The sequence below is a fragment of the Phalacrocorax carbo genome, chromosome 5 (assembly GCF_963921805.1).
Source record: "Phalacrocorax carbo chromosome 5, bPhaCar2.1, whole genome shotgun sequence".
Classification (NCBI taxonomy): Eukaryota; Metazoa; Chordata; class Aves; order Suliformes; family Phalacrocoracidae; genus Phalacrocorax; species Phalacrocorax carbo.
The window spans coordinates 71507032-71525736 of NC_087517.1; the positions used below are offsets into that span (position 1 = coordinate 71507032).

Below are 18705 nucleotides of genomic sequence, written 5' to 3' on the forward strand. Positions count from 1 at the left end.
CAGCCCCTCATTTTCCTCTCGGTGCTGCCCATTGGCCTTGCTGTGTACCTCTGTGGATCAGGCAATGAGCTGGGGGCTCCCAGCATCCCTTCCTCATCTCTGCACCCCTCCCTTCTCTAGGCTTCCACATCTGAAGCCCATTTATTCCTACTGGTTTGGTTTTCCTCTACTTATTTTCAGGGGAATATTGGTGGCAGAAGCTGGTACCCCTTAAACCTCAGTTTTTCAGCAGAGCTGTTGCTTGGTACCGCAGCAGTTTCCACATACTCCCAGGGTGCGCCTCATTGCTGGAGGCTGGATGTGCCCGAACGTGGCAGCACTGCAGGAAGCTCCGTCTGCAGGCTGAATCTTGCCCCAGCTATCACCTCGTCCCTGCTCCCAAATGCCAGCTTTTGAAGTCACCCCATCAACGTACATGTTCATGCCCCATTAATCCATAACTTGCACTATCCCAGTAGCTAATAATGTCCTTTAGGTCATAGTCAGCACATGGGACATCTGCCTATGGATGTGTCTTCTGCTGGACAGAAGGCGGCCAGTCGCATTGGATGACCCTTGCACTGCCAGAAATAACTGAAAAAACCCATAAAATTCAACAAATGGTGAAAAGCACTAGCTGGGGCACGCAGGGGTTTGGTGTTGAGCTCCACAGTTCTTATGTCAAGGTGGGCAATCATCCTGTCTGCCCACATCATGCTCTGTTAGAGCCACTCCTTTATCAAGTTTAGGTTAGTCAAATCAATTTTTCTTCCACAGAAACCTGCTTCCAATAGACCCAGAATTCACACAATTTTCTAATTACCCTTGAAGTCAGGCTCTTGCTACCAGAGCCTCTCCTGGGAGAGCAGACACGCAGCATCAGATGAGAGAAGCAGGGAGCACTTAGCACATGTGATGTCCATGCACACGAACAGAGCTATCGTAGTTAGTTTCCCCTGTATATACTTTTTTCTTTAAATGCAAAACATCCCGTCTGGTGTAAGCTGAGAGTTGTTTATCTCCTCTTATGGAAAACCCACTCTCTGGACAAGGCAGCATCTTTGAGCGTGGTGCCAGGGGCCTGGAAATGCTGGAGGTGCCCACCTAAACCCAGAGACACACACACACTTCTCTCTCCACCCTATCCCCCGACAAGGAAAACCCTGGGAAGATATAGGCCAACATTCTGCGTGGATGGATGTTTGTGCCAAAGCTGTATTTCCACTATTTTAGAATAACACCGATTGAGAAAAGAGTCAAACAATTTCCGCTGCAATTAAAAAAAAAAAAGAAAAAAGAAAAAAAGGTGTTGGAAAAGTGCAAATGGGCTGACATAGTCTCACGGAAGAGCGAGCACATTTGGCCAGCGCTGCTCTGGAAGAGGTCAACTGTCCGAAAGCTGCAGCAGTCTGTGAATTTAAGAGGTCTTTACAAAAACTGGCACCTCCGCAAGGCTGGCAGAGTAGTTCCTGAGGATGGTGCCTCCGTCGAACACGCGGGCAGTGTTGGTGTCCATCCACAGGTGTCCTTCTCCAGGCAGGTAGATATCTCTCCACGTTTGGCCTTTTTCTGTTATTGGGGCAACCAGGACCTGCAGTGAAAGAGAGAAAGGAAAAAAAAAAAAAAAGAAGTTTAGCACATGAAGGATCCATCCATGCAAGCAGCAGAGGCCAAAGGCGGTGAGCACAGGGTGTCCCGAACTGCAGTGAGAAAGGTGATGCAGTGGCCTTCATTTTCCCAGGGCTGGGATCATCCCTGCCTGCAGTAGCCCCTAAAGTCCATCCAGCTCATGTTTTGGAAGACATGAACGAAAAAAACGCATCAGAAGTCTGCGTTTCCTGCAAAACAAAGCTCGTGCTTTTAAGTTGAGCAGGGCAGGGTGGATGCAGGCAGAGCAGGAGCACAGGCTGGCCAGCAAGTCCCAGGGGCTGCAGGTGGGTTCAGGCTCACACAAAGCAGCTTCTGAGGAGGTTTTACAGGATTACAATGGGAATTGGTGGCACAGAGTCAGGGTGAGCGGCATCCCCGTGCCGCAGAAGGGATTTGTGGCAGAGTTAGGAATTTCCCTTTCCTCCCGTGACCCTGTGCTTGGGAGGGTCTGGTTCAGGCAGGCTCTGATACAACTTCTTCAGCAAAGTCAAATATAATCTGATATGAAGCCAAGCAGAAACTTGTATTTCAATTGGAAACGCACATGTTATAGGGGTGGGAGAAGAGCTTTAGCTCCAGGCTGCTAAAAAGGAGGATTTCAAAAGCCCTCTGCCTGGGGCTGCTCTCCAGGATACTTAACCCTCCCTTCTCAGCTTTCCTCTCCTGCACTTAGGAGAAAGATCTGTGTTTCAGCCTCTCATGCTAATTAAGTGTAGCAGGTTACATAAGCCCCAGGAAAAGCTGGTGTTCAAAATATGCAACATGATACGTACAGCCTCAAGCAACACATTCACATTTACCATTCTATGGACTCAAGGCTTCTTTGGAGTTTCAAGGGACATAGCTGCCCAGTGCCCTCAAATTAAAATCTCAGCCAGTGCCTTGGCATACAGGTAATTGCATTTGAAAAAGCATATAAAAATAAAAGCACTAAAAATGTTGTTCTTGGGTCAAACCAGTGAGTCCCATTCAGACACGAGGCGTAAGAAGTGTGCTCTGCTTGCTCCTCCCCAATGACTTAGTCAAGGTAATCCAGTCTCAAAAAAAAAAAGGCTAAAACTCTTTGTCTTCCTTGCTTTATGGGAAAAGCACTTTTCAACATTCTGAGAATATTTACTCCTGACAAAGGTGCTCATTTCAGAAACTGAAAGAGGTCTTCAGGGCCCTAAATAAGAGTTTTGCAAGAAAAGCAGATCTTTTCAGAAAAGAAAAAAAGCCCCAAACCTACACAGAATCAGCTGCTTTGGCTTCAGTTTAAATCTACTTGAACACCGAGGCTTTGATTTGTATTTGCACAGAACTGGGTTCACATGATGATGAAGGAAGAAGGGATGATAGGAAAAAAGTTAACACTCTAGAAAGGCCATTAAAGGAGAAAAAAAGGCTAATTAGTGTACACTGATATTAGATTTATGGATCAGTCCCTCTTAAACCCCATTTTTGGAGGTCCCAGTCAATAGCAAAGAGCAAGTGCTGGGAACTCATCCCTGCAGCCCTTAGGGATGCTCCTCGAGCTGCACACCAGCATCGTCCCAGGGAGACATCGTGGTGTCTGGCACACTTTGGGGGACATTTTTGGACCCTCCTGCCCTTTGGGATACATTTGGCAGCCAGAGCTGGCTTCCCTGCCTCTTGCAGCGTCAAGCAGCAGCGCTGCGTCACAGCCACAAAACAGCATGCGCCAATATTACTTTTGCCAAATCAGTGCGACTTGTCTCTTTGCTATTACATTTCAACATGCTTTGCTGGAAGGATTCAAGAGCCGTCAGCTCCAATTCCCCTTCCCAGTAGTGGAAATTTGCTCATGAGTAATGCTGGAATATGGCTGTGGGGTGTTAAATCCATTTTCAAGACCTCTAGTCAAGGATCAAAGCCTCCTCGACTGCTGCAGTCCCACACCACATCTCAAAACCACCCACACAAACCCAAAGCTGTTGCTGTCCCATCTGCTCGAAGGGGGCAGAGAGATACTGGCATCCCTTCGTAACCAGAAAAAATCTGACATAAAAACCATTTATTGAGCGCTCTTCCTAATTTGACAGATGTGTCGTCCCACCAGATTCAGCATGAATGTACTGCTGCCAGGAGATGTGGATTAATGAGATCTGGAAGTAATAAGCGTACAAATTGCAGACTGAAAATCAGGTTTCCAAGCAGGGCTGTCCTCCCAGCACAGTTACCCCCAAAAAAAGCCTAAGGTGCAGCTCAGGAGCTAAAGGCTTCAGCAGTAGCACAAAGCCATGCTCATCAGCACCCTGCAGCAGCTGCTTGCACTGAGGGGTGACGTTCAAAAGGTTTATCCCTGTGTCCTAACACTTATTCTTGCCTCAGACCTTACTGGGACAGAATTATCCTGTGTATTTTCCAGTAATTTATTATTAATGATGCTCCAAATTGCACCAATGCCATTTCTGGAGTGCATTTTATTCTCCTAGCTTCCAAAAACCCAGCTTGGAAGCTAAAACATCCCCCATCTAGGCTCTCCTGCCACAACCTCAGGCTCTGGGGACCAGGCAGGGGGGGGTGGGGGGGTGGGGCAGGAGTGAAGACCAAAGTCAGACAAGATTTTTGCCAACCTCCCATCACACTTTATCAGAAATGCTTGGCCCTGACAAGTCTATGGAGCAGACACCACATTTTTCCCGCATTTTAGGAGCTCTCAGCCAAGCCGTAACTCCGCACCTCCTGGGAGATAGGGCTGACGCTGCTCCGACCTTCCCACCAAAGGCCACGAGTTTGCCCTATTTTACTGGGACTCTCACGGAGACCACATTTCTGCCTTGGCCAATTCAATTGCATCAGGGATTCTTCAGTTCAAGTGATTTTGGGGGAAAGAACTGTGTTTTAGCTTCTGTGCAGTTATAGCCAGTTACCACTGTTACTGCCCAGACCTGTGCTCTGCGGCACGCTGGGACAGCAGAAACGCCTCGGCTCCCTCCAACCTCTGCGCTCGCACAACACCGGTCTAACTCTTATTTGTGCCAAGGATTTGTATTTTAAAAACATCCCACCTGATCATTTGAGCTCTCTACTTTTTAAGAAGCAGCAGAAAGACATTTTAGCAGTCTTCTGCAATGAAAGTTTCCTTAAAGAAAAACAACAAGCAAAATTATAAATTTAAATTGCAGAATTTGTGGTAAGAACCCCAAGCTTGGAAATCAGGTATTGCAATTTCTGCTCGAGGCTGCAGGCAGAGCCTGTAAATATAACTGCAGCATAAGCTGCTTTTTATTAAAACAAGAAAAACTACTGAACTTTTTGGAGTTTGGATTTTTTTAGGGAGACCGTGTCCCCATCATTAGCAGCATCCCCGTGTAAAGGCAGCCCAGCATGCTGCAAGATGAATGCAGTAGTATGAACAGAGGATTATGCTTTTAATGAAGAAAAAAAACCCAACCCTGTAGGAACTGCTGAAATCTTGAGCTGCTGATATCCTGCACCCAGGCAAAGCAGGAGGGACAAAGATTAAGTGATGCCACCACACAAAATAGAAGTTCTCCTTACAAAAATGGGAGGATGAGGCACAGTTTTCTTTAAGAAAGGTCTTTTTCTGAAGGCCTGGATTGCCTTTCCAAGACCTTTTTTATTCAAAGCAGCCATAAATCACATTATGTGTCATGCCTTCTATGTGCTAAACAAACATTTCACAAGCTGTGATGGGATGAGAGAGGTGCGTTTTCAGGGAGGGAGATGGGAGAAACTCCCCCCTACACAAGCCACAACCAAGGTGTGAAAACACCAGACTTGCAAGGAATACTTACAGCATAAAACCACTGAAATCTGAACAATTGGGGAAAAAAGAAAACTGCAGGGAACCAGATGCCAGCCACGTTTAAATCTCTACTAGGAAAATGGATAAAAACCATCAATCTGTGTTAAACACGCCACAGATGTCTTGATAACATTCACCTAACTTGTGACAGCCTTATAAATTTGATGGCCTCCATTCAAAACACTCACAGGGGCTGAATATATCCTCACTGTAGCTGCCAGTGGGGTAAGATATAGCTTCAAATGAGTAAACCCCATAGGCAATATATGGGTCAGCAAACTCAACTGGGACATCGATGTAAGCCTGAATTTGGGCCCCAGGGTCTGTGCTTACTGATGCTCCCCATCTGTTCTGGGTTGCATTTGATTAGGATTGAGGAAAAACCCCAAAGCGTGGCTAGAGGAGCCCCCTGAGAGGACCAGGAGGCTGCATGTGGTGCTGCTCCTTGGTGGTGATGGGCTGTAGCTCCAAGTAATGGGATTAACAGCCTGAAAAGAGGGGGAAAAAGAGCAATGCTGACCATCAGGAGGTGTCTTCCAACAGAAAGAAAGAAAAAAAACACGAAAGAAAAAGTCTTGTTGACTCTTCATTTTGCATAAATTGCAGATCCACAGGAGCCAACAGGGTCCATCAGCCCTTTGGGTCACCCAACCTCTGCATGAGCACTGCATTCAGGTGGGGTGCAAAGAGGCAGAAGGGCGAGCGCAGGGGGCACCTTCCTTGCCCCCCATTACCCTTGGAGGGCATTCAGTCCCTGCGCTGCCTACCTCATCTCCAATGAGAAATTCATCCTCTATGGTGAAAGCGGTTGGATCCGTGGGACTGAGCCACCACGCCGGCCGGAAGATGGGGTACCCCAAACTAAGCCATTCCTCGCTGTACTTTATGAGGAGTGGCACAACAAAGTCCCGGTGCCTCTGTATGCATTGCCGGGTGAGATTCAGGACCTGCAGGGTGGGGGAAGAAAGAGAAACCTGTGACAAGTCCTTCATCCAATAAACAGGAAAGCAAGCAGGAAAAGAAAGAAAAACATATATATATTCCCTTGGCAAGAGAATTGTAATGTCCTAATCAAGTTATGGCAGCTAACAAGGTGCAAACGGGGTTGATACAGTGGATTTATTCCCATTTAGATGGGAAAGCTGGGGACAGCAGCTGGCAGGTGATATCTGCCGGGGTGTTGATGTCTTTAGCCAAAGCAACGAACTCTTTTGCTGCTGGCGAAGAGATTTAATGGCATTTCCCCCCCGTGCCCATGATTTTAGGAATCGCTCTCCCCTTTTATTGCCCTAAAGGTGACATCCTTGGGAAAACACCTCCAACTGTTTAAAAAGATCTTGAAGGTGAATCTGCAGGCTTCGCTCTGCTGTAGATGTTAACTACTTGATCAAAGTGTAATTAAACAACTCCAGCAGCAAAAGGGAGGGAGAGAGACACGTGGCGACTGCTGTCATTTCTACAGGCGCTGCGATACCGGCCCCGTGGCTGCACGTAGCACGTGAACTCACATTGATTCTGCAGCACAAATACTGCTGAGAGCGTACAGCGACCTGGTTGCTGGGGCAGAGAGCAGGGTTTTGTGGGTAGCAAGAACAAGACAGTGATTTTTAGCCTCAGCTTTCCCCAATAGGGGTTTTAATGGCTTTTGGGGGTGTTTGTCATGTAAGGGACACCACGTCCTGCTCTGCAGGGCACGGGGGTACGTACCCAGGCGTCGCAGCAGAGCCAGGGCGGCGTGCTGAAGGCCATCACGGGGAGAAACGTCATGATCTGCAGCCACCGCACGTACAGCTCCGGGTCCCCTGGGGTGTCACTGGCCAGGCTCCCTCCTGCCGGGGACAAGGAGCTGAGTGAGGCTGCTCGGGGCATCTCATCAGGGGGTGACTCCCAAACGACCTGCTCTCCATGCGGGCAGGACGTGTTACCCCATCGCGAAGGGGGCTGAGTTCTCCTCACCCATGCTTTCCTTCCTTCAGCACCATCAGCAAATGTCAATCAGACATCCACCTCTGGCCATTTTAGGACCAGACATGCTGGGGGTGATGTCTCAGGAGTTTCTACATTTTAGCAGAACATTGTAAAAAGGGATTTCTCTCCTGCAAAGAAAAATGTTGGGAAAATGCTGGACTTCCCTGCCACTTTGATGTGCAAAGTGCAGGAAAAAACTCCTGTAGTTTGGATCCCTTCAAGTTCATGGTGAAAATGTGGTGGAGAAGCAGAGTATTGCTAACCAACTGATCAGAAGCATGTAGTGGAAGGTTCCCCTCAAACACCAGAGGGGGTTGGGAAGGACAGGAGAGGATGGGATGGGACAGGGAAAGGGATGCAAAGGCCTTGGGGCTGGAGCATCTCTAGGAGTCACGCTCTGAAAATCCGGTGCAGCACCCCCCCAGCGCCAAGGGCTCACCCAAACCATCCACAAAGCCCCATTTCCTCCGGGGGCTTTTCACACGCCGAGTGGCCCCTGCGCACTGCTGCAGCTCCCAGGGACCGGCGACACAAGCCGACGGACCACGCGCGCCACAACGCGCTCCATGCGGGGGATCTGCTCCGGCGCCTGGCCGAGATAAGCCAATGGGTTCAGCCTTTGAGGAGGGAACTGGCATGCTGTGGTTGCCTAGGCCTTGTTTTCTAAGGAAAACTGGCTAAAAATAGAGATAAAATTGAAAGATGCTCAACAACCCCCTTTTTCAGGGCTGTCTCTGCAGCTCCGCTCTCCGGGTCTGATACTTCACATGCAGCCTCTGCGTGTTTGGGGCAGGTTTTAAACACAAATAACTCAGTCACCTCCAAGAAGAGGGGAAAACCGAGCTGCTTGGCCCTGGTTAAATAATTGTTTCTTGACTTTCAATGTTTTTATTTAAGGATTTCTCAAGCTATTGTGCTTTGGAGCAGAAAAACAAACGAGGAGCAGGGCTGCTGGTGGTTTAGGAACATCTATTTCCCAGCCAGGAGCCTGGGCATGCAGCTCCCTGGCTCCAGGCTCCCTCCTTGCATTTGCTGGGTGGGTTTTAGCTCAAGCAGAGCTGTGAGAGGTGGCAGGCTGCCCTCCGCCTGTGGGTAAGGAGCTCTGCGAAGGGCATCCCCAGAGACCTGCTTCTGGGACTGCCTATTAAAATTTACAGCATGTTTTTTTGTTTTTAATTCCTCAGCCGATTCCCTAGTAACATTCAACCCAATCAAGTCAGCGCAGCCAGAAATTGGGTACCGGCAACAAAGGGCTTCAAGAATTTGTAGAGCACACCTAAGTGAGATGGTGCAAACACACCTCTCGTGCTCCTCTCGCCTGAACAACTGCTGTAAGAACCTCTGCAGAAAAGCCAGAAATAGCGGGGGAGTGGAAACAGAAAAGAAATTATTACCTACTGCATCGGGGATGAAGAAGTTGTAGCCCAAGAGGCTGTAGTGCAGCACAGAGGGAATAACACCCTTCAGCCCCGCGTGGCTCCAGTCCGAGCGCAGCGGGCTCATCTGGACGAAGAGCGGTAGATGACTGGATCTGGGGGAAACGAGCACAAACCCAATGGTTTTAGATGGTTCACAGAAGCCAAAGCTCTCCGATGCCTGGCTGTCTTGGCAGCTGCTGTGGTCAGATATGGGCTTCTCCAACGGCTTGGCATCTCCATTGGAGGGAAATCGGGGCTCCCCGGTACCGCTCCCACCCTCTGCACTGAGTTTGGCAGCCCCAGTCCTCCTCCTCCTCCCCCCCAAATCCCCTGTTCAAAGCTTCCTCCCTACTTGATCTCACGAGGACCGCAATTTGGTGGCCCTCCTTGATGACAGCACAGCCACGCTCTGGGTTGTAGCCATCTTCCTGCTACTCCTCATACAGCAACACTGACCTGGGGGGGGAAGAGTGCTCACAAAAAACATACCCGTGGCACCAGTGGGGGTATCCCAACAGCACCCTGAGCCCCGGGTCCAGGCAGTTCCCCAAACCCAAAGCATGAAGCTCCTTGCCACACGGATGGCCCAGGGGACGTGTCCTGCAGGGAGGATTTATCTTCCTGGCTTTCATTCATGCTCATCTGTTTCACACTGAGCGGCTGTCATTTCTGACAGCAGTTTTACCTCTCTGCCAGAGGGAAACATTATTCCCCTCCCCCTATTTTTTTTTTCTAGTAGCATTTGTACACCTTGGGTTTCTTGGCAGGGCAGGGGGTCATGTTGTCAAGCAGCCTGCTATGTGAGTCAATGTTTCTGGTGGCCAGAAAGGGTCAAATCTGGATCTTCATGATGAGGTTTGGCTTGAAAAATGGTCTGGAGCTCATGTAGCTAAGGGAGGGGTTTCGGTCTGAGTCTGCTTGCTCCTAGAGTTTCGTTTCCTCCTCAACCTCCCACCCATTTGCTGACTCCCCAAAAGGATGCTCTCATCTCAGGAGGTGGTAAGGCTGATGCGATGGCTTATCAAACACTTCTGGTATGGAAACTGCCCACCAGGAAAGGTATGATCCTGGACAGACTGAAAAATGTTTAGAAAAGGGGCTATTTCCAGCACTCTGGTTTTCTAGACGGCTGAGTAAGAGCCCATCACCACCTCAGCATGTGAAACTTTGCTTTTTCTTTGAAAATGAACTGCTTTGAAGTTGCCTTCTCATGCAGTTTACCATCAATGCCTCATCCACAACATGAAATAAGTCATTTGGCAAACAGCCTGCGTATCCGTTTGCATCTGCCAAACATAAAAATAGTGGGGGAAAAAAATAAAAGTAGTAGTTTTCAGTGCCTTTAACCAAGGGTCTTGAGGCATGTTACAACTGCTAATTAATAAATTAACCCTGTCGTGGGCTATGCAAGCATGAAAAGTGAGAAAACTGCAGTCATTTGACACCACAAGCAATTAGCAACACAGGGATTTAGCCAAGACTCCAGGGTTTGCCCTCTCCCTCCTGCAGAAGAGGCAGCGACCTGAAGCTCCAATGGCCAAAAAATGACAAGATGCATTTTTATGGCATCTGGCATTAAGGCGTTTAAGCATTTTTGTCCTTTAAGACAAAAAAAAACCACAAACCCCAAAACAATTAAAATGCTCTGAAAGAGAGAGGAAGAGGAGATAAGAGAGCAATCCCTCCCCTACATATTGCCCTAGACCACCTCCATGCTGCTTCCCTGGGTGCTGAGCGGCGTCTCGGCATCCCAAGGGCGTATTTAAAGCATCACCTCAACCATCTCCCAGGCAGCTCACACATCCATCAGGCTCCAGCAAAGCATCATGTCCTTGGTACCCACCTGGCACCAGCGCTGATGACAGTGGCATTGCCCAGCGTCGCCAGCGCCTCCGCCAGCGCCCCAGTGTACCGGTCACCCGCCAGCTCGGCGGGAGGTGGGACAGCTTGCTCCAGGAAGGCATTGCCCTCGGCGCCCTCGAAGACGATGTACGCGGCCCCCAGCGCCTGCCGCAGGTGCCGGGCACGTGCCAGGTACCAGCCCAGCGCCGCCTCGCTGGTGACGTTCAGGCGGGCGCAGAGCCGCCCCTTCCACGTGGTCAGCAGTGGGACCTGCGGCAGAGGACGAAAAGGTCTGTCGGAGCCATAAAACATCGCACCAGCCCCGGAGCCCACGGCCAGAGGATGCCTGCTCGGCTCCCGCCCAGCCCCACCAGTTTGCACCATCGCAGTGCAACACAAAGGTGTAAACCCTCCCTCGACCCCCCCCCCCAAAAATCCCCGAATTGATGGCAATCTGGCATATCATTAAAATGACTGCAAAAAAGGGAACTGGGAGGATTTTCTGAACACTGGCGACTTTTAAAAACATCTTTTTGAAGAAGAAATTTGAAAGCTGCTTCCTTGTGAAACAGGAGAAAAGCTGCTCCCCCAGGCATCAGTTTGCACCCGTAGGGTTTCTCCCAAACACAGAAGGATACGGTTGTCCCCCTCTGTGGGTGTTTATTCAGCTTTAAATTTTAATTATGTGGAGCAGCAGGGGCTGGAGGAGGGTCTCGTACCGAGCAGCCCCCGAGCCGGGGCTGCAGGCTCAGCCAGTAGCTCGCCGCCTCGCCGTCCCGCAGCGAACGCAGGAAGAGCGGGGAGGCGATGCTGGTGTACGGGGACAGCGTGATGGAGAGCTGCAGCGGCTTTATCAGGGAAGGGTCCCAGGCACGGGCCGAGTCGTGCCTCTTCCTCCGCTCCGAGGGCACGTGGTCCTGCAGGGAGGGAAAGGCACAGAAAGGCTCAGAGCCACTGAGCACCGGCTGCTCCGTGTCACCACCCGCATGGCGTGAAACCCCAAACCCAGCATCCCTTGGCAGGGAGGGGAGGCTCACAACCCCCACACCCCACAAAACGGGAGCTTCTGCATTTCACCGGTAGGGATTTAACGGTGCTGAGAGCCGGGCCGATGGCAGCTCTCCACCCGCCTTTCGAGCCCGAGGGCCGGCAGGACGGGACGTACCGCGGCGGCGAGGATGGCGGTGCAGCGCTCCCCCAGGGCCAGGACCCCCTCCTGAAGGTGATGCCGCTTCAACCTCTTGACCAGCGACCTCAAACCTCGTTTTATTTTGGCAGCCGAACCCGCCGGGCCATAATACCGCCAGATCGGAGACCTGCGTGGTGGAAAGAGCCAGCGGGGTTTGCACCTCATGCTGGCACGGGGTGCTCGGGGCAGTGACTGGGACGAGGGCTTGGAGGGCACGCCTGTAGCTGGGAGGGAAGCAGCGTCTTACCCCAGGAGGGCCGTATCTGGCAGTGCCCGCGCCTGCCCCGCGAGCTGGCTGCCCACGTGCCGGTGGGCGGCCGCGACGTCGGGGCTGATGCAGAGGAGGTAGCGCAGGGGCACCGCGGCTCTCCCCGCCGGCGTTCCCAGGCAGAAATGCCTGTTGCTCTCCAGTGAGAGCAAGAGGGGCACATCGGGTACCACCGTCACCGTCACTCCTTTGGGGAGAGAAGAGGAAAGTGGTGTCTCAGCAAGCGCCTGGCTCTTCTCGGTCCTCGCACTGGTGGCCACAGGGACAGGGATGCGCAGGGCAGAGCCTAACTGGTACTGGGACCTCCCGGATTCATCCCAGCCACAGATCCGGCCACGCAAGCAGATCCCCACTCTCTGCTTTCACTATTCCCTTTTAACCTCCAAAATGCCTTTCAAGGGGTGGATTTGCTCCATTTTTTGCCTTTTTGCTCTGCATTTAGCTCAGGCAGCAGCTTCAGCTTCATCAATCAGGGCAGCTGCAGATCAGCTGATTAATTTGGGGGACTATCTGAACTTTGGTGTTCTGCGGAATAATCCAAATATCCACCCAAAAATGACAACAGCGTCTAAACTCATAGCTACATCCAGCATCCCGTAGCAGCATCAGGCACCTGTGAGCTTGGGGTAAAGCCACTCGAGCGGAGCTGGGGGATGTGGCGATGGACACAAGCCTCAGCTATTAAAAAAAAAAAAACAAAAAAAACCCCAAACAAAAAAACTCCACAAAACAATGAAAAGGACACACTAAGAGCATGGAATTTCCCTGGGGTGACTTAGGCCAATCCCATCCTCTCGGGAACTGACTTGTAAATGCAGCTTAGCTGCGCTGAGGTTTAATATCGTGGCCTTTTCCACAGGGATGAGGCAGTGTGGGATTCGTCCCTTGTGTCCTGCTGCCAGTTGTCACTACATTTGTAGGATATTTTAACCTCTGAGACACCTACCCTGCTCTTAACTAGTTACTTTATAGATGAGAAGAGGGATGGAGAAACCCAGGGATTAATAGCAATAGGACATTGGAGAGGGAAGGGTGCGATTACCTGTTGAACCTAAAAAGTATCTCTCCAAAACAGGCCCGTAGCCAGCAGGGTTTTTGCTGAAGTCGCCACTAACGAAGGGCTGCGCGTGGCTTTCGGCGCCGTTGAGCGGCCAGCGCTGGGCGCGGATGCTCGCCCCTCCGTACCAGGAGACGTTGGCCATGGAGAAGCAATCCTGCAGCCAAGAGAGCATCATCAGACAGCAAGAAATGCCTCGGGGTGAGGATGAACATGTGAACGGTTGCATTTGGAGAGGCAAAAACCCCTTCACGTTATCACAACGTTGTCGGAGCAGTCACGGGACAGGTCTTTTCCCAGGAAGAAAAACCCCAACCCCATGAGATTTAGGTGTTTCATGCAAAAAGCAGTGAGCGCTCACTCTTTGCTTTCTGCATCTGACCTGGTAGAAGATACTCAGGTTTAAGTTTTCCCTCCACAAGAGCTGGGCTTCCAGGTAAAGAAAAGAAATGCTGAAGTTCTGTCTGACCATTCAACCATTCTCAGCCTGCGGTTTGTTAAAGTTATCAAACGGTGTAAGTGCAGGAAGAGGAAAAAATTGTAGCACAAGTCAGCAGTGCAAGTTATGCGCTTTGTTTACCTTGAAGAAAACAACAAAAAAAAAATCTTAATCTGAGTAAAATTAAATTGCTCTGAAGCAGCCTGGGGTAAATCCCACGCATGTTACCCCACCTCGGAGCACCCACCCGGGTACCTTTCTACACCCAGCCACAATTACCAAAAATTAACGGGTTTTTGAGTCGCTGGTGAAAAAGTGCTGGAAACTAAGCAAAGAGGCTTCGCAGGTGTGCGTCGCTGCAGGACAAGCGTGACAGCGGAGGGGGAAATGTCAAGGCAGCGGCTTTAAAATGCAGCGAGGGTGCTTTCACCAGCCCAGCTTGGAAAAAATCTGTTCGGTTTGTTTTTTTTAAAAAAAAAAAAAAGAAAAGAAAAAAATCTCTCCTAAGTACTTCCTGCAGTGTTTCTGGGGTAAATTTACAACCTGAATTTGCACCTGCGTGCACACGGGGAGATTTTAACCCCGTCGTGAGCGCTCATCTCAATAGCGCTGCAGTGTCCCTGGGCTAATTTGTGGGGTTTCTGCTCTCCCCCAAGGCAAAGCCTCCCTCTTCCCTGAGGGCTGGTAACACAAAGTACTTCCCTCAGCGAGACTAAATCAGTTCGGGTGTTTGGGGCACTTCTCATAGCGCTGATGGGTCAGCGGGGCAATGAGCTGCTGGCCCCCGGGGGACATCCCGTCCTCGAGCCGCCTCCTTTCAGAAACCATCAGTTTTAGCTTCAAAGCCTGTAAAGCTTTCCCCTTTCTGCCAAAGCGGGGGATCGGCAGGGCTTAGCATCCCGTGTGACTTCGCACGCGGGGCCGGGCTTCCCCAAACGCCTGGGAACCTGGGGCAGGCAGAGGGGGCCCGGCGGCCCCCAGCTCGGCACAGCACACCCCTGCTCACCCCGACCCGACCCCAAGGCTCGGGCAGCGCCCCCGGGGACGAGCTTGTTTCTGCCACAGGGGCAGAGAGAGGTTAAGCCTCACTGAGGGGTGGGGAGAGGAGACGTAAATTATTAAAGTGGAAACCCTGGAGGCTCAGAGTGGCTGTACCCAGGTGCCAGCTGAACTAGTCAACCAGCAGGAAAGGAGGGGGGAAGCCTATTCTTAACTCTTAAGTTTCCCTGGATCATTTCCCAGCAGTTTGGTTTTGGCTTTGTTTTGGGTTGTTGGGGTTTTTTTTGTTTGTTTTGTTTTTCTTTGTTTTGTATTTTGTTTTTTAAAGCAGGGAAAACACATTCTCTCCTGCTCATCCTCTCGACTGCCCCAAATTGTTGTCAGCAAAGGCAAACCAGCCCCACACACGGTGGTTGTGTTCAGGCAACACCTTCCACCTGCCCAAAACAATGTCAACAGGTGATTTGCAGCTAAAGGGGAAAAATTCCCCATCCCCACGGGATCCCATCCCGCTCCCTCACCTCTCCCAAGGCCTGTCCACAATAGGACAACGTGGTCTGATGTGGTTTTTCCTTCCCCTTCCCAAGGCTCATTTTCAGAGTCTGCTTTTATTTAACGAAGGGAGAAAACTGGGAAGGATACAACAAAAAAAAAAGGCCCCATAAATTTTTGCAGCAGCGGACACGGATTAATCCCATCCCGAGAGAGCTGCACATTGTGTCTGTGGTTGGAAGAGACCTTTCTGAGCTCCTCACGTTCCTCGCCAACATTGTGATCTTAAGCGGTTATTTATTCAGTCTCTATATAAACATGGTTCTCCCGCCCTGGGGTTACCAATGCGGCACCAGGAGGTGGCCGCCGCAGCCCCCCAGTGTTTTGGGGGCTCAACATCAGGGCACAAGGCTTCCAAAGGGATTTTTCCTCCTCTGGGACCCTCCAGCTCATGGAGGCTATGGAAAGTGGAGTGCCCCCAACCATGCTGCGATCCCATAACCATGCTGGGAAACTGTGCGTTCAGGCCAGATCTTCCCCGCTTTGGCTCATTTCACCCCAAACGCCACGGTTCAGAGAAGGGCACGGGGGTCCCCGTTACCTTCAGCATCACGTCGGGGCGCAGCGGGGTCCAGCGGACGCCGTAGCACTCGGTGGCGGGGGCTGGTGGGGGCTCGAGGGAGAGCCGGAGCTCCGCGTCCTCCTCCCAGGCATAGCAGAACTGCCCGCCGTCGTGCCAGCAGCGGTCCCGCGGTGGAGGTGGCTCTGTGGCTGGCACGCCGCCCACCGCGATCACCGCCACCGTCCGCCCCGCCGGCAGCGCCCGCAGGAGCAGGGCACCCCTCCGGCGCTCCCACAGCATCCCGCCGGCATGGCCCCGCAGCACCCACTCCTCGGGTGACTGCTCCAGCGCCTGCCAGGAGATGATGCCGATGGTCATGGCGAAGAAGACAGCCACGCCGAGGCAGCCGACGGCTCCTTTCCAGGGCTCCGTCATCTCCCTGAAGCCCGAGGTCCAAGCGGCGTCGCGGATTTGGCTGGTGGGGCGAGTGAGCGGCATGGTGCTGATCGCAGGGGATGCTCCAGGTCCTCTTTCTCTCCCCTCCTGTAGTAGCACAAGAAAGAAAAACCCTCTTCTTGGACTGCTCCAAAAGAATATTAATTTAAAAAAAACACACCACAAAACAAAAACCACATTTAAAAAAAATGAAGCCCCAACTCTTTTCTCTCTGCAGTGACCCAAAGCGAGAGGAATCCCTTTCGCAGCCTCCCTCTGCTGCCGGCAGACCCGCTGCGGGCTCGGCGCTGGCAGCTCGGCCCAGCGACGCCGCGGGGGAGCCCCCGCGCGGCCGAAAGCGGCGGGAGGGGGGCCGGGGCAGCAGCCGGCGGGAAGCGGGGCCGCGCTCCAGCCTCCGCACAGCTCTGGGATTTCGCTTCACGAAGCGGCGGAGCTTTGCTTCGCGGTTTGCAAAGCAGCGGCACGTAGCCTGGGGGCGCAGAAAAAATATAGCAGGGCTGGGTAGAGGAAGGGGGGGGGAAGGGAAGCAACACCGGTTTTCCATCCCCCTTCCCTCTCGCCCGTACAAGTGTTTGATTAACGCCCACAGCAGGGAGAAAAGTTACCTGCGGGCAGGGTCCGGTGGCGCTGGCTGAGCCCTCGCTCGCGGAACGGGCGCCCGGTGCCCCGGCCGGGCAAGGGGCCACCTCCTGGGGTGGGAGCGGCTTCCCCCCGCCGCCAGCGCCCCGTCCCGGGCCGCCCCGACCGCTGCCGCCTCCTGCCAGCCCGCCCGGCTGCCAGGCTGCCTTCTGGGGCCAGCCGCGCGTCGGGGACGGGTGCCACCTCTCCCCGGCTCCGCCACCCACCCCTCGCGTCCCCCGCCACCACCTCCCGGCAAAGGCGTAGCCGCATGCTTTTACCTGAAGGCAGATTAAAAGATGCTTTAGCAGCCCCCAAAAGCGGTCGTCGATGGCTGAGCGCTCAAGCCTCAATTATTATTCCGCTCTCGGGTTGGGCAGCAGGCTTTTCTCCTCTTTCCCCAGGGTAGTTTTTCCTCCAGGACACTTCTGAGACCTTTATAGCCGAGGCAACTCGATCCAAACAAACCCAAGAGCGTTATCTAAGACGAGACACAGCACGCTCCCTCCCACCCTGCTCCCCTGCAGGCTGCGCATATCCTCAGGTTGTTACATTAGAAACAGAGACAGAAAATAATGAGAAAAAAAAAGGTATTTATTTACACAGGAATAATTTAAAAGGGACTTTTTACAAGGTTTTGAGATGACTCTGGTTGAGCCCTCACTACACACCTGCAAATCCACACGAGACAGCCGTGGCAGCACTAAGCCTCCCCATACTGCTGCTTTGGCATTTTTAGTTAGTATTATTATTACTACTATTAATGTATTTTGGAGGATTTTCTCCCTGTCTCTACCACTCATTAAGTGAGCTGCTGGGGCTTCCCGTGGGTCACCCCGGGAGCTGCTTGCACCCAGGAGCAGAGCACCCTTGCCGGGGCAAGCAGCCTTCTGGGACCACTGCAATCCCCACCAGTGCAGAAAACTGGAAATCAGGGATTTACATCCCCTTTTTCTATGCCCCACGCACTCATCCCACCAGCCCTCCCCCTGCCTGCGGCTGATCAGGGAAGACCTGGATTTTACAAGCAATATTACAAGCTGCTGGCTGCCAAGCTATTAAAAAAAAATTTGAGATTTCAAAGAGTTTCCTCATTCCGCATCCAGGTGAAACCCTGACAACCCCAGGATTAATTTTGCATGTCAGCTAGGGCAATATCCAGTATGAGATGGGGGCAAAAATGGGTCAGTTGTGTTGGGACAAACATCTCCCAGCCACTGGCAGCAGCTCCAGAGCAGGGAGAAAAGGTCGGATCCAGGATAAGGAGAAAGGATGAGGCAGGATTCACCGAAAGCTTGGAGATGAGACAGGGGACAATGTCACCCACCCAAAAGGGACAGGGGATCACCGCTTTCCAGCTGCCAGGTTAGAGGAGATTATAGCAAAGCTATAGGTGATGGAGACAGGCTTGGGCGCAAAGTGCTAAAGAAAGAGATCACAACGCTCACGGAACCCTGCAAAAAAAAGCTATCAAGGTTACAGACCAAAAGCTAGTTAAAATAAAGGGGGAAACATTAAAAAAGAAAGAAGAAGGGGTGCTTCTTCCACCAAAGAAATTATGGGCAAGGTCGCAGGACTCGCACGGCTCAACACACCCCACAACCTGGAAAAGGGTAACAAGCAGAAGTTGATAAAATCCCACGGTGATTCCAAGCTGTTCAGCTACGAGTTATTAGGGTGGGATTTGCCACTCTTTTTATGAGGATTTATAAATCTATTGGCCCCAGTGAGAGCACAGTTTGGCTAAAAACCATGCAGAAACAGGCAGAGGAGATCACAAAAATTATCTTTGGGATGGGGCTGTGGCCCCTGGTGCGCCAGGAGGGTTTAATCCTCCAGGGCAGGGTAGACGGGGATGGATGGGGATGCAGCAGTAGCCCTGAAAAGTCCAGAAAAGCTGCACAGAGACCTGTAATTCCCTGCTTCTCACCCCAAAACTGGCCGGGTGGGGGGACCGATGGGGTTATTTGGCAGCAGCAGCTCAAGGCAAAGCTCT

At 51.8% G+C, this 18705-nt stretch overlaps 1 protein-coding gene across 1 annotated transcript; it reads right to left on the reverse strand.

The window, feature by feature from the left end:
* Positions 1-915: 915 nt before the first annotated feature.
* LOC135313715 (SITS-binding protein-like) lies at positions 916-16387 on the reverse strand. Its single transcript, XM_064453355.1, has 10 exons — positions 15675-16387; positions 13129-13300; positions 12066-12273; positions 11795-11945; positions 11349-11546; positions 10631-10899; positions 8764-8900; positions 7109-7230; positions 6169-6348; positions 916-1570 (listed from the first exon to the last, which is right to left on the reverse strand). The coding sequence occupies exons 1-10, from the start codon at positions 16131-16133 to the stop codon at positions 1397-1399; spliced, it is 2070 nt and encodes a 689-aa protein (XP_064309425.1). The 5' UTR covers positions 16134-16387; the 3' UTR covers positions 916-1396.
* Between the last annotated feature and the right edge of the window lie 2318 nt (positions 16388-18705).

What these genes read in the sequence shown, in the direction of transcription:
- LOC135313715 (XM_064453355.1), bottom strand. Translation starts at nt 16,133, where the DNA reads ATGCCGCTCACTCGCCCCACCAGCCAAATCCGCGACGCCGCTTGGACC. An exon ending in CCAGATACGGCCCTCCTGGG is followed by an intron (nt 11,946 to 12,065) that starts GTAAGACGCTGC and finishes TCCACCACGCAG; the next exon opens with GTCTCCGATCTGGCGGTATT. An exon ending in AATTTCTCATTGGAGATGAG is followed by an intron (nt 1,571 to 6,168) that starts GTAGGCAGCGCA and finishes CTTTCACTGCAG; the next exon opens with GTCCTGGTTGCCCCAATAAC.